Below are 16,537 nucleotides of genomic sequence, written 5' to 3' on the forward strand. Positions count from 1 at the left end.
TTCTAATTATGTCAATCTAATAAATTATAAGGATGACAATAACAAGAGGCTACTCAGAGCAGATTCACCTGTTAATATGCAGCCTAAATCTTTCAATATGGACATGATAAAGACGGCATGGACTCATCCATGCTGCCAGTGGACTTCTCAAATTCTTTTTTTTAAAGAAAAAAGAACATAGATATATTTAGAGAACATCAAGACCTCAAAAGTAAATAAGACTTAGGGACTACCTTCCACAAATATTAAATGCAAGTTATTAAGAGAGGGGACACAAATGGAGGGGAACTCAGAATACGAAACACACTGTGGAGGGAGCTACATGGCACCACTGACCTGAAGTCAATAGAGGCAGAATTGGAGTCTAAATATATTCAAGGTTTACTCTCCCTGTGAAATGGCCAAAGTAAGCCCAGCATTGAGTGGAGGAAGAAACAGGGCCCAACCACTAGACAGACACAACTCCAAGGAAAGAAGCAGGAAGATCAAAGAGTCCCTGGAACAGACAATCACAGCCTCACTAAGCAACCTGAGATCTTTCCATTTTCTTCATTCAGGAATAATCCCTGAATTTCCTCCAAGTAGTGGCAGTTTTGCGATTTATTCAAATTAATTCATTTGGGCTGGACATCAACAGATGGGTCACTGGGGGCAGGCGGGTGGCAACAAAAGGAAAAAGGAAAAGCTGAGAATGTTTCAGAAGGAAAAAAACATCTGTTTTGCCCACTACTGTATCCCGAGTATCTAGAACACTCCCTTGCAAATGGTAGGCACTCAAAACGTACTTGTTAAATGCACAAATCAATCTCTGTACAATATCTTTAACTAGAAAAAGAAAATAAAAAAGAAAATTCTCCCCTTTCTCCTTCAAGAATCAAAGGACAGGAGATTTAGATTCAAAGTCTTTTATTTCTTGCCACACAACTGCCCATCTCTCCCAAGGCTGCTTGCCAGCTAAACACAGCCCCTAGTGATTGATCGAGCTACAAAGAAGTCTGGAGCTTTCTATCCATGCTCTGCCATTCTAATAAGTTAAATATGGCTTATGTTTATGTACTGCCAAAATAAGTGATGAGCTTAATTGAAGAGGAGAGTTGATGCCTTTGCTAGGATTATACTTCTTAAAAAATGACAAAACCTCCAATTCTTGGAAGATTCCAGCTTTCTACTAAGAACAACAACAATCACAAAAAATAAGTATATTATACCACACTAAAAGAGCCTTGTATCCTCCTGTCCTTTATGTTTAAATCAGAAAGTAATGTCCCAGATGCTGATTATAATAAAATACACACGTGTAAACTATTGCCATCTTTTTATGAGGCAAATGTGATTTATGAATGGCTGTAACACTGATTAGAGAATATAACAGATGGTAAACAATTAATTGAAAATGCTATGTCCATCAAACAAACCTTTATCATATAATTCTTCATGAAAACTGTTGTTTATTTAAATGAGATTTTACTGCCACCTTTATCATATAATTCTTCATGAGGACTGTTGTTTCTTTAAATGAGATTTTATTACTACAGTAGGAGTTAGCATGAAAAACATTTTCCAAATTTTTACCCAATCGATGGGCTTACTCAGCTGGCTCGTTATGTTTTAGAAAAGTTGAAGACTAGACGCATTATATTCATACAGATATTATGGAACTTTAATTTGTGAAAAATCACATTACTCCTCTGTAGTTAAGAACACTGGAAAAGAAAGTAACATTATATTTTTCTGTGCTTTTTCATGCATTACAACTTTATGAATCTAAATTGGACTTGAGAAGCTAACAAAATTATTGTCGTCGTCTATAGGCCTGAAAGCAATTACTTACACTTCAAGTTTTTATATGAAAATTAAAAAGACAAAGTCTAATATTGCCTAGACACCTTCTCCCTCGGTGTTAGGAAATCAGTGAACTGTTTATGATTCCATTATGCCTTGTGGTATTTCAGTGAAGAAAGAGAAACAGTAAAGAAAAAAGCAAAGAGTTATAAATATGTTCAATTACTGTGTGAATTATTTTAAAATCAAAGAATATAGAAAATAAAATGTTGTGTCTACTGAATATCTACCAATACTAACTATTATTGAAGTAGTTTAAGATAGTACACTATGGCAGTTTTAAAAGCATCAAGTTTTGTGACATAAGCCTTAGTTCATATTTTGGCTCTGTCACATAGAAGACAGTATGCCTCTAAGCCTCTCAGACTCTCAGTTTCCTCATCTGTAGAATGGGTGGTAAGTATTCACCCTCAAGAAGTTATTATGAGAATGCAATTAAACAAGGCAGGTAAGTTTCCTGGCACAGTGTGTGGCACATGGTCAGCACCTGTGAAATGCTGGCTTGTTGGGAATGTCTGCATTTACCACCATTTTTCACTTTCCCCTTCTTTTATGGGATTGGATACTTCCTCCATTTAGCATGATATTATGAAGAGGGTCTGCCAATCCTAGCAGACCCTGAGTCCCATGTTACTCAAGCCAAGTCAACCAGAGCCCTCTCCTGGAATATTCTGGATCTAAAGAAGGGTGAGCCCTTCCTGGTATGAGGTTGTGAGCTATACGGTTATAGGAAAGCTAAGAAAATCAAAACCTGTACAGAGAAGCAGAAAGGAAGACATGGAGAAAAGCCTTCTGGGTGGTATTCCAGTCCCTGTGGTCAGCTACGTCTCTGCCGTGGTTCGGTTATGGAGGCCGATGCCTTCCCCTTCATGCCTACACTTAGGGAAGCTGTGTGCCTGTCATTTACAATGAGTGAGGCTCCAATTAATAAAGTTGTTATAAGGAAAACAAAAGCCCCGGGAGAAAACACCCATTAGTTTTACTAGCCCAATTACTTGTATTAACTAATGTGTAATTTGTACTCATTTTATTACATACAAGAAAATGATGTTATAACCTTAAGTTATATGGAGAATATAAAAGTAACTTCTACTAAACTATATAAATTTCAAATCTTCACTCATTTAATAACTATGAAATTGTATTTGCATAAGTTTGCTAATACTGGCATAAAGTGGACTGACATAATAGACTGAATATGTCACTTATCAATTCTTCGTTAGATCACAAAATATGTGAGATTTTACAGAGAAGAAAAATACTCTTAATACTTGGTTTTCCAAAATATCAGGAAATATTTAAAAATTAAACAGTATACCCTGAGTTAAATATTAAATACTACTAAATATACATAGCCATCTGTCAAAGGACCAAAGAGGAAAACTTTAACCCGTATGTACTTTTTATCTGAAAAATTATTATTAACTATTCATCACATATACATTCATACACAACTATATAAAGTTGTATATGCATATGCATATACACACATACACAACTATACCCACTATACTCAACTATACATGCACAAGTATACTAAATTAAGTAATAACTGGGTTTTTCTATGATTATTAATAAAATATTTAAATTAAGCAAAACTGACTGCTCCAGACTGAAACGGAAATGGCAGCTTAAATAAAATAGTAGTTGTAGTGACGGTAATGTTTTAACTGTAATAATTTTAAAGACGATTCCTGAGGAAACTGATGAACAAAATAATGCAATCTCTTTTTTAATCTAAAAATATCAAAAGCAGAGGACAGGTGTTTTCTCCATACATATGTATACAATGAATTGTGTAATTTTCTAAACACATTTAGAGGTGAAATAGCCTATAAAATTGTTAGCAGTTTTATTTAGTGATTGATAGCTTTAAATCATAAAATATGTTTGGTCGTGGGTGCCTGTGCATATGCATGCCTGCCTGCCAGCATCTGTATGTGGTATAGAGAGAGGAAGACTGACAGAAGGCACCAACTCCCCTGTGCATATCTGACTTTTAAACTGAACTGAAGGTAATGAACAGAAGAGAAGACACAAGTATTCCCTGATTCCCTCTGGAGGTCTGGGGGTAGGGGTGGGTGAAGGCTGTTGTCTCGTACAGCTTCATTGTGCAGCAGTGTGGTTCACACAGGAATTCTGATCTGGGACTGAGAACAGCCAGGGGAGGTTGGCAGCACAAGGGAGAGACCAGAAAACATGGATGCAAGGTTAAGAGGCTCTAGACATTGAGATCAAGGAGAAGTTAGGAAGTTAGGGGCTAGATGGCTGTCAGTGAACACAGACAGAGGAGATAGAATTGAAGGGATGAGTCAAAAGCCAGCCAAAATCCAGAGGTTAAGGAAGTCATTGTCATAGATGCTTAGGGATCTACTCTTGAATCTACCTTTCATTAGCTGGATGACTTTGGTCAGCACCATAATACCTTCTTGACCTTTGTGTTTTTATTTATTTTTTAAAATCATATTGTATGATCAGCTCAATTCATTGGGATAGACAGGAGAATGAATATAAAGGTGGCTTGAAAAGTACAAAGAACAATGCAAAGGATGAGAGACTGTTGTACTGTGATACTTTCTAACACATGCAAACTAGGGATTAAAATCAAATGAAAAACAGTTCAATTGCATTAAAAGGAAAAAGTATACATTGACATGATACAAATTAAATGAAATTAAGTATTTCCATATTGCTCAAACAAAAGTCAGGGACTACTGACAAAGTTGTGAACTTGGCAAAATTTCTACACGGATTCAGATAATTTTAGTTCGGCTAAAAATCATATTTACTTAGTAGCCATTTGTAAGCAGAAATTTGAGTAGTTGAGTTTTCCAAAGAGCTACACTTTACCCATTTAGCTCTATTTTTCTATGGTTACCATTTTGGAAGAAAATTTACTAAAATATAATATAAGTTCCTATGCCTTCTCTTAACTGATTTATATTCTGTCTTCAGAAATACGCACACCATAATCCACAGCTTCAGTTTTCTTTTACTGTTGAAAGTTCCAAAGACTACCTGGTTTTGTTTCATTTTAGGATTCTTGCATATCTTTTTTATCATTTCTTTCTCCTTATTGCTGTCAGACTGCTGGAGTCATTTCTCACCATTAATCTTTGTCCCTGTCCTGTCACTTCATTTTGCTACTTACCTATCACTCACCGGACATCAAGTTCATACCAGTGTCTACAGTAGAAGTTAATACCTCTGAGAAGTACTTCAGTGGCTTCTTTCCCATGATCTAAGAAAAGGATCTGCACTATGTTTTCCACACAATCTCTATCCTGGCTGCTCAGATCATTTTTTTACACTCTTTCAGATTCTGCATCAATGAGGGTAGTCACTAAAAAAAGAGGAAAGGGCTGAGCTTCAGACACAGACATTGGAAAACACAGTGAGAGAGACAACAGGGTGCCAGGGAATCATGGCAGAGAGCTCGGGAAGGGAAAGCGTCCAGGAAGACACAAAGCCCCAGCAGAGCCGGCAGGATGACCAGCAGCTGCGCGGGCCAATGAGGCAAGCGTTGGAAATCAGGTCAGAGGACCTACAGGCAGAAGACCGGGATGGGCAATGGGGCAAAGGCAAGGAAGACCACTACCTGCAGAACGTCGTGAGGAGCCTGGCTTCCAATGAACCTCAAGAGTGGAGTGAAGAGAGGCACGAGGTGGGGCTGGATGGAAAAGCTGAGGCCAAAATGCTGTGCAGTCTTTTGTGCCAGGTGGAGGAGCTCAGACCCCATGGCATGCACTACGAACAGTTTTTGTCCCCAGGAAACCTCATGACAGGTTTGTGCTTTAGGTTTATCATTTTAGGATTTATGTTAATGGAGAAATGCCAATTAAGAATATATTGAAATAGGCCTGGCATAAGATTGGTATGGAGGAAACTAATGTGGAAAGGTCAATTAATAGTAATTTTTAAATACTTAAAAATACATACAACACTATAAGATAATTAATAATAGAAAAAAATTTTAAAGGAGTTGGAAGGAAAAAAGGCGTTGGAGATAAAAATCATGGAGGAAAGTGTTTTCTAGAATAGTTACTTAAAAGAAAAGAGGTGACTCCATCTTGGTATGTCTTTATAACATGGTACACATCACATACTCACAAAATGCTTATTGAATAGAACCAAAAAAAATCACTTGATTTCTTCCAGATCTAATCTCTCCAACATTGAGTACTTCAGCATCAAACAGGATAACTAATGTTCAAATGCTTGCTGCTTCTAATAGCAGATGTGCATAAGTCATAGTAAACAACGAAACTATAAAAGCTATTATGGATAGTTTTCTTTGACTTATTTTTAACAACAGGTAAAATCAGCCAGTGTTATAGAAAATAATGTCAGGAAAGGAGGCAGTATGAACATTGCTAATAACAAACAAATAAACAAAAAAACTAACATAAAGTTAAATTGACATGACTTTTTTTTTCTTGCCCCCCAAATGTAGTATTAAAAACATGAGGCTTAAAACATCCTGAATGTCGCAGTAAAATAAGAACTCAAAAGCCAGTATCTTTTTTTTTTTTTTTCCTGTGTATCTTTCTAGACATTTTATTAGGGATTTGAAACATGAATGCCCAAATGTACAGACTTCCTCACCAACACTATGATCCATAACTAGAATGTTCATGAAACTTTTTTTAAAATTATACAATATCATTTTAACCCTTAAATGACTGACCACTGAGGAGAGTCTAGAATAATGTGGAGTTTTAGTGATGTAACAGTTTGTACTGCTTTAAAGTAGCTTTTTATAAACTTTGCAAAGTACTCGGGAAGCAAGGAGACAAGAAAAGCCGACTGAAGGTAGATTTTAAATTGGATAAGATGAGACAAGTGAACTTCTTATTTTTTTCCCCAAGCTTAAAAAAACAAAACTGTAGTAGCACCTTCTTTCTTGTTGTATGAAGTTACAGTGTTCTGCCTGACTTTCCAGGTCCTCTGTAGCCTGAACTGTTCAGCACATACAAGCATCTCATCCCCATCTGCCGTACAGGCAACCAGGCCAGGCTGTCTACTGACTCCCCAAAATACAGCTGCATTTTCCTTATGGCTGAGCTGTTCTGCTAAGGATCCTGTCCCCCAGTATGGCCATCCATCTTTCTCGAACTTAATCACTTCCTACCTGTCCATACGCCTAAGACTAGCTCAGAAATCAACCTCTCCACTTTGACCCTCAGAGTCCTTCTCTCCTGGAATGCCCACATCACTTAGAATCCTCAGGACACAACTGAGTGCATGAGTATGGACACTTTTACATGGCTTGCCTTCTCACCCTTTGTGCTAGTTTTGATCTCCCACTAAATTGAAACCTCAGGAACATGTCTTATACTTCTTTATCCATCTTGGACAGTACTCAGCTTATGTATGTATTCATTCAAACACTATGTAATAAGCACCTACCATGTAATATTACAAAACACAGCAGTGGAAAAAAAAAATAACCCTCTGTCTTCATGGAGCTTACACCTGCAGGAAGTGGAATGAAAGGGACCATAATAAGAGACCAAGTCAGAAACGTAACATGGCATCCCCTGGCATAGAGTCTGTGAGCCATTATAAGTATCTGACTTCTCTGAGTCACATGATATGACGTATATATTCAAATGCTCCTTATGGCTGTTGTGTTGGAAATCTCTAATAAGGGAGCAAAGTCAGAGCAGGGAGATGAGTTGAAGGAACCTGCAATCATCCAAGGGGTAGTAGGGGCTTAGACCAGGAGAGCATAGTAGATGTGGTGATAAAGGATCATATTCTAGGTACATTTTGAATGTAGTGATGACAAGACTTGCTGACAAAATGGATTTGGGTGACAAAAGGACAAAGGAGCCAATAGCGACCAATGGATTTTAGCCTGAGCAACCCAGAAGATGGAGGGGCATGAGGTAAGATGCAAAGACTGCAGGAAGAATGGACTCAGGGTGGCAGGAGGGGGCAGGGGTTTCTTGATAGATATAGGAAAGGAATTTCGTAAATGTTGAGCACTTATTCTAGAAAAGTTGGGGTTTATTTCCATTTTGTCTTAAAAACCAATAATGCAATTACTCTACTGCTGATAATATCAGTTTCTCCCATCTACAGTTATTCTTTATAGACTCAAGATTGTGAGGAAAAGTAAGTACTGATGAGTTCAACTCTTTCAAAGAATTCTCTACAGTTTGGGCTTGTTTCCTTTTTGTAAAATTTTTGTGGGTACACAATAAGTATACATATATTTATGGGGTACATGAGATATCTGGGCTCATTTTCCTTGTTGTTAAATATGGTGATGGTGGTGGGAAGAGTGGGGTAGAAAGGAATCATTGTTAAACATCTAGCTCATAAAAACATTCTTGTAATAGGTTGTATATAAAGTCAGAATAATAAATAAATGAATTTCTTTATACCTCTTATTTACTCAGGCAGTCATGTACCCTTCATGAAACTTTTATTGAGTACCTGATATACACAGGCATTGCACAGGTTGTAAAATGATCAAAACTAGATTCCTGAACTTAGGGTAAGTAAGAAAATGTTAACATCTGAAAATCAATACAAATAAAAGCTGCATATGTTAGATATCCAACAGGACTGGGCTGAGACCTGAGCAGTTCATTTTTCCTTGATGGACCTCAGTTTTCTCATCTATTAAGTGAGTAGCCTTGGACTAGTTCATCTCTAAGGCTCTTAACCATTCTAATATTGTATATGAAGGACATAAGCAAGCCTTAAAATGTTCTTTTGAAAAAACTTCAAAAGATGAAAGAAGAGAAGGTAGCACATCCATGACAAGACAGTTCCAAAATCATTCAAGGAAGTAGATAGTATAGATTGGTTATGGAACTATAAAAATGGTAGTAAAAAATTTGTTGAAAAATCAGGAGGGCTTCAATTACAAAGTTTTTTTTTTTTTTTTTTTTTGAGACAGAGTTTGGCTGTGTCACCAGGCTGGGGTGTTATCTCGGCTCACTGCAATCTCTGCCTCCCAGGTTCAAGCGATTCCCCTGCCTCAGCCTCCTGAGTAGCTGGGACTACAGGCATGAACCACCAAGCTTGGCTAATTTTTTATATTTTAGTAGAGACAGGGTTTCACCATGTTGGCCAGGCTGGTCTCCATCTCCTGACCTCGTGATCCACCAGCCTCGGCCTCCCAAAGTGCTGTGATTAAAGGTATGAGCCATCGTGCCCGGTCTACAAAGATTTTTAAAATAACTATGTTAGGCTGGGCATGGTGGCTCATGGCTGTAATCTCAGCCCTTTTGGAGACCAAAATGGGAAGATGGCTTGAGCCCAGAAGTTCATGACCAACGTAGACAATACAATGAGATTCCATCTCTACGAAAACTTTTTAAAAACATAGCCTATAATCTTAGCTACTCAGTAAGCTGAAGTGGGAGAATCATTTGATCCTGGGACACTGACATGCAGTTGGCCATGATTTCAGCACTACACTCCAGCCTGGACAACAGGGCAAAACCTGTCTCAAAATAGTACATAAAATTAAATAAAATGAAAATAAAATAAAATAAAATATGTCATGCTGGAGGCCAAGATTTTTTTTTCAGTATGTAATGGAAAGTCAAGAAAGATGTATAATCAGGGGAGAAACATGAATATGATTATATGATAAGATTTACTTATCAGTAGTAGACTAAGTGGACAAGGGAGAATATATGGGCAAATACTATGTGCTTCACACAGATGATAGAACAATGCAATGGGACTGATGCTACCAAAAGTAGCAACAGATTCTGCCTAAAACTATTCCAAGTCTACACACAGAAGCCTGAGAATGTGGAATTATGGAATTAATGGCAGTATGTGTGTGCACATGAATATATTGTGTGTATATGTACGTGTGTGTGTATACATTTTATATATATATATACACACACAGTACTCAGAAGGAATAATTCTTCAAAGACAGAAATAGCAAATGTAAGGCTGAGTGCAGTGGCTTACGTCTGTAATCCCAGCACTTTGGGAGGCTGAGGCAGGCAGATCACTTGAGGCCAGGAGTTCGAGACCAGCCTTGCCAACATGGAGAAACCTCATCTCTACTAAAAATACGAAAACTAGCTGGGCATGGTGGCAGATGCCTGTAGTCCCAGCTATGTGGGGGACTGAGGTATGAGAATCGCTTAAACCTAGGAGGCAAGGTTGCAGTGAGTCGAGATCGTGCCACTACACTCCAGCCTAGGTGACAGAGTGAGACTCCATCTCAAAAAAAAAAAAAAGAAGAAGAAAAGAAATAATAATTATGAGTGATTTGTAGACCACCGGATTTGGTGAAAAGTGGAAGACTCAACAATGACTTAGCTTTCTAGGAGGCTAAATGGAAAGATGGTGATACCACCAGCAGAAAATAAAAAGAAATGCCAGACAAGTTAAGTGTGCTCTGTGTGTGTGTGCGTGTGTGTGTACATACACACACATATATAGAATTAGTTTCAGAGAGTCAAAAAGATTATGGTCTTGATAGGAAATTTATTCAGACTGAAGAAGGTTCCTTGCATACGATTCAGTAGGAAAATGGCTACCTGTCCATATGTCCGATCCAGTTCCAGTTATAGTCAAAGAAAGCATTTTCCAACTATGCTTCCCTTACAAGTAATAAATGTTTATGATTTACACAGTAAGAGGTAATCTTTCAGGTTTGCTGTTACTATGCGAAGTGAATGATGAAAAATGATTTTGAATGGCATGTTTATTTTTAAAAATGTATCAGAATGATTTTATTGTCAGCAGTGAAAAACCACAATACAGATATACAATGGACCCAGAATTCATTACACATTTTCTCTTAAGTTTATTATATGATGTATTGCTATTTGTTAGTAGGGTAGTTACTGTTTCAATTTTAAGCTAAAGTACATAAATGTTACAGGTTATTTTTATTTTATTTTTATTTATTTATTTTTTTTTTTTTGGAGACGGAGTCTCGCTCTGTCGCCCAGGCTGGAGTGCAGTGGCAGGTTATTTTTAAATCAAACAAATGCTGTTGTCTGATTGTAAAAGAAAAGTATTTAGGTGTCTCATTTTTAAAAGTAACCTTACATATAGATATTTAAATATTTTATATAGTTACTATTATATTTTAATAAATTTCTTCTACTTGCAATTATTATCACATAACATGTTTAAATGTAAGAAATTTTTTTTTGCTAGTAAATTTGCTAGTAAGGTAGTTATCATTTAAATTTTAAGTCAAAGTAAATAAACACTACACTGTGTTATTTTAAAATTAAAGAAATGTCTGCTTGTAAAAGAAAGGACTTTGGTGTGTCATTATCAAAAGTAATCTTACTTATAGACCTTGAAATATTTTATATATTTACTTTTATATTTTAATAACTTCCTACTACTACCTGCAATTATTTATCATGTAACTGGTTTATAAGAAATATAAATTTTTATTTCTTACAGAAATTATTTTTATAGTTATAGTACACTTTTTAGATCAATCCATTTTTTCTGCAGTTAATTTCCTTTAAAATTGATATTGAGATATACAAAAATTTTATTTTCTTAATTTAAGAATCTAGATATCTGTTAATTAATGACATATTTGAATAAAGTAACACTTAGAAGAAAAGATTTAAATATTAGATACTAAAATGCTATAAGGAAATTTCCCACTTGATTTTGGGTCTTTTGTTCTCCTAGCATGTGTTTTTATGATGTAGTGGAGAAATCAGTCTCACCTGTTTTTGATTGTAGGTTTCTTCTTGGTTCTTCAGGGGCCTCAATCGGCTGATCAGCCAAGAAAACTCGGGCCTGGTCGACAGCATTCAGGACGGAATATTCTTTCTCCTTTAACTCTCGTCTCAGGGCCTTTCAAAAGAGAAGCAAAAGTTGAGTTTGTAACCTCACGTGTTCACCAAATTAAGCGACATTGTCAACTATACCACTTCTGACCACACTTAGCAAGAAAATGACTAATAGCAAGCATTGCAGCTAAGTTAGAAGCCAAAATGTAAATTTTATAGATATGAAGAAAAACACAAAGGAAAAAAGATAATTTCTGTAAAACTTAACTGTACAAAAAAAGAAACAGCTTTAAAATTTTCACCTAAGGGAAATTGTTACAGTGTATTTGAATTTGCGCAAAATGTACTTTTAGGTTTTTCACAAATGTCAGATTGATAAAATATAATAGCCTTTGCTAAGATACTTTTTTCTTGTAAGACTGACTGACAAAAAAATTACATCCAATGATACAGAGAAAGGTAATTTCACAAGTAGCAATAAGAGCCTCTGAAGGGTTTTACATTATTTAGAATCCATTAAGAAAAAACAAAATGAGATAGAAACAAAGTACATACATGAAATCAAAACTAAACCAATGAGAGCACATACAAAACAATCTGCAATTATCTTAAAATATGTTCCATCTCTCATGCTGAGGCAATTACTATTTTTCTTTTGTGAAGTTTTTCATGCAAATCGATGATTCTCAGAATAGTTTCTCTTTAGCACCTTTGTTCTTTTAAGTGGAGCTAAACTTTCACCCCTGCACCTATAAAAACAACAAAACTCCTTCAGCGACTGCTGCAAGATAAGAGTAAATGAAGATTTTCTCAGGTGCAATTTTAATGCTGTTGCCAAATGGAATTTGTTAATATTGTTATCCTCTTAAAATTAAACACATAACCACCTACTGGCTCTAATATTTTGCTTTCAGTGTAGTTTCCTGGCAACCTATTATGAAAAGTCAGACTTTTATTTTCTAAAATACTGAACTTTCATTATATTTTAGAATGAATAAAATATTTCCTTTGGAAGACAACTAAATTTTTAGTAGTATTTGACATCACTATGTTGGGATGTTACAGTATTTGCAGGCTAGATCCTTTTCTTCCGTTGTCAATAAAAAGAAAGAATGAAAAAATCTAGAAATACCAGAATAATCATCTTATGTAAAATATGGATCTAAGCAACACACACACACACACAAACCAATGGTAATGAAGTTGACAGAAACTAATGGGCTACATTTTCTATATCCAGAAAATCTCATGATAGCCTTTAGGAAATCGAAAGATTCAAGGAGGATTTAGCAGTAAATCAAGAGTAGAGTGCTTGATTGAGTAAGGTCATGAAGCATGCACATGCCGCCTGTCACCCTCCTCAAGTACTACTCTAGAAACCACTATTACTGATAATTTTCCTATGCGTGTATAGAGGAGATAAGTCATAACGTGGTAAGCGTACTGGAAAGTGCGTTTGGACTAACCAAAGTGTAGCTTAACCCTCACAGGTGGGGAGGGATGAGAAGAGCTGACAAGAACTAGTGAGAGACAGAGTGACGTAAATACTATTTTTTGTGTGTAAGTATTGTCAATATAATTTGACTTTTAAACTACGCAATTATTACTTCGATAAAAAATTTAAAATAAAGGAGAAAAGTGAACCAAAAAATCCACAATTAAAATATAGTGATGTAACACAGGATATAGGATAAAATAAAACTTTCTCTAAAATGAAAAAGTACATTTATATATCTTTCCTAGATTCCGTAAAACCGAACACTGACAGCAAGGTAAATCAACTAAATTCGCAGAGCAATTATCACTGATGAGCATTAAATGACTATGTTGGTTGGTGGGGGGTGGTGGCGGGGGCGGGCGGGGATAGCAAACCTTCCACCATCTCCTGTTTAACAAACGCAGCTTGTGAAGAAGTTTCAGGATGTGACATTCAGGAAATTAAAAAAAAAAAAAAGATTATATACATCTGGCACTTAAAACTTTAATATATGGAAATAAAAAGAGACACAAGAGAAATGGAAAAAAATATTTTTAATCCAAAAAAATACACATTTACAAGTCTTGAGCCAGTTCTTTAACTTAGATTATTATGTTATTAGAGCACGAAGCTCTAGAGGAATAAAAATATTCCTAGCATTTACTTCCAAAATCACCTAAAAATATATAATAATGACATGAAAAATCATGCTACTTAAAAATTGTGAAAAATAGTAGGTAATATAGCAAAATTATTTTTTTAAATTTTAGTGGTCAAGATATCTCCCAAACCCAAATCTAATCAGTAAATATGGGAGCAGTAAACATTCCTTTTTTTTTTTTTTTTTTTTTGAGATGGAGTCTTACTCTGTCACCCAGGCTGGAGTGCAGTGGTGCAATCTCTGCTCATTTGCAACCTCAGGTTCAAGTGATTCTCCTGCTTCAGCCTCCCAAGTAGCTGGGATTACAGGTGCCCACCCCTGCGCCCAGCTAATTTTTGTATTTTTAATAGAGATGGGGTTTTACACCATGTTGGCCATGGTTGGCCAGGTTGGTCTCAAACTTCCAACCTCAGGTGATCCACCTGCCTTGGCCTCCCAAGTGCTGGGATTACAGGTGTAAGCCACCACACCCATCTAGGAGTAGGTTTTGTTTTTTTTTTGTTTGTTTGAGGCAGAGTCTTGCTCTGTCACCCAGGCTGGAGCGCAGTGGTGCAATCTCGGCTCACTGCAATCACTGCCTCCACCTTCCGGGTTCATGCCATTCTCCTGCCTCAGCCTACCGAGTAGCTGGGACTACAGGCGCCCACCACCACGCCTGGCTAATTTTTTGTATTTTTAGTAGAGATTGCATTTCACCATGTTCGCCAGGATGGTCTCGATCTCCTGACCTCATGATCTGCCTGCCTCGGCCTCCCAAGTGCTGGGATTACAGGCAAGAGCCACCGAGCCCGGCCCAGGAGTAGTAAAGATTCTTTAAACGCTGTGCAAGCGCTATGCTAGATTTCTTCCTGGGGAAGGGGAAGTCTCAGAAATGTACGGATTTAATGCAAGCCACTGAAGAGAAGGTGAAGACCTTAGAACACCTCTTCACTCTGTTTTATCAAATAGGAGGAAGAACTCACACCATGGCAATTAGAATTTAGCACAAAAGATCAACCAGAAAACAGCAATAGGCAATTATGTAGAAAGAAATTAAAAAATGAGAGAAGACAGGACATAAAGGTAAATGACTGAGAGAAGGAAGAGCAGAGGCAGAACCGGCCCTCAGGAAATATAAAACTACTATGGGCATGTATTTCACAGGCAAATCCAGATCTTGTGTTGGAGAAAGAAGACAATATGATCCATGCAACTTAGGTGTACGGTAATTTCTGACTAGGAATTCTAGACTATTAATAGTCCACAAAATGTGCATTGTGTAGGAGTGTGGGGTGGGAAGAGGGCAAAGGAGAGATTTGTCTTTGAACTTCATTTTACATTTCAAAAATTGAAATGGAAATATGTATATATTGGTCTATATATAGAAAGGATACTTTGGAAAACCAACCTATCAACTTCCTTTATGGATGGAATTTTATTAGTTTAACATGGAGACTCTGACAATAGAGTAATCTCTTTGGCTGGCTGTTTGCTCTGCCTGGAAAGCTCTTTTCTGAGATTTAGCCACATCACAGATTCCCTCACCCTTTTTAAGGCCGTCTAGAAGGTGAGGCCCATCCACCTGCCTTATTGAATGTAGCATTCCACCTTTCCCACCCCCTACATTTTCCATTCTCATTATTCTGCTTAACTATCTTTGTATTTCCTAGACCTGTCACCTTCTACTATGCAAGGTAGGTGACATTTCTATATTTCTTGTTCAGTTTCTCTCTTAGGTAAAATATAATCTCCACTAGACTAGAGACTTTTTCCATTTTTGTTCAGCATGGTAAACAACGCACCCAGATTAATGCCATGTCTGGGACCTAGTAGAGCCTTGGGGGATCTGTAATGCTTCCTGGGGGAGGTGGTGCCTAAATTGAGTCTTGCAGAGAGAGGAAGGTACTCCCAGCAAAGGAAACTAAACACTAGCAGAGAATGCAGGAGTGTCACAGTATGTGCCCTCAGGGAACTACAAACATTTCAGTACTCAGAGAGTGGCAGCAGCTCAAGCTGAAGGTGTGGGCGGAGGTCAAGCCACAGAGACCACTGCAATGCACTGAGACTTATGCACTGAGACTCACTCATCCCAATCATGGGCTATGGAAAGCCACTGACAAGTTGGGGGGTACTGTCAGATTTTTATTTTTGTTTTTTATATCATTGTCAGGTCTCCTGGATTCATTAAAAGCAAGTCTGAGTCAGATTCTATTTTCCTTCCTAACCACACTAAACTCATGTGCTTCAGGGAAAAAAAAAAAAGAAAAAAGAAAGAAATCCTCTCTGTGCAGGGTGCTGGCTGGAGAATGTCTCGTGAACTCCTTTGATATGCCAATGTAGGGAAGTACAGGAGGCAAGCCTGGGCAGGTGGGAACCACGTCAAGTAAGTACAAATACGGGGTTCTGGCCCTCATGCTAATGCACCACCCAAATATCCTACCAAGCAGCATACATGCAATAATTTTCATTCATATCCTATTTTGTAAATTTAATTTTGTTATTCAATTTGTCCTACTTCAATTATATTTAATTGTATGTCAGACATAGATTTAACTTTCAACAGCTTTACACATATAATCATTTCACCCTTTACCTCTCTCAATTAGACATAAAAGAAAACCTGCATTTCCCAACCACCTGGTGAACACTAATGATAAGATCATTAGACTCCAGCGAGGTGTTTTGTACACAGAGCTACAAAGTGGCATTTAGCTTTAAGTTCCAATATCACGTGACTGATATATGGGCCACCTTAAATACATATAACATAATCTAATTAGAATTTTTCTGTTTTAATGAGTTTATATTTTCATTCAAAACAGT

The 16,537-nt window shown here is 36.9% G+C and overlaps 1 protein-coding gene across 1 annotated transcript in view; it reads right to left on the reverse strand.

Moving 5' to 3' along the window:
* UTRN (utrophin) overlaps window positions 1-16,537 on the reverse strand; it is a 512,939-nt gene that overhangs the window by 40,129 nt on the left and 456,273 nt on the right. Inside the window, exon 54 of the mRNA XM_011997130.1 lies at window positions 11,532-11,661. Coding sequence (XP_011852520.1) covers window positions 11,532-11,661 — 130 coding nt within the window. The remainder of the gene's footprint in view (window positions 1-11,531; window positions 11,662-16,537) is intronic.

The sequence above is a fragment of the Mandrillus leucophaeus genome, unplaced genomic scaffold, assembly GCF_000951045.1.
Source record: "Mandrillus leucophaeus isolate KB7577 unplaced genomic scaffold, Mleu.le_1.0 Scaffold531, whole genome shotgun sequence".
Classification (NCBI taxonomy): Eukaryota; Metazoa; Chordata; class Mammalia; order Primates; family Cercopithecidae; genus Mandrillus; species Mandrillus leucophaeus.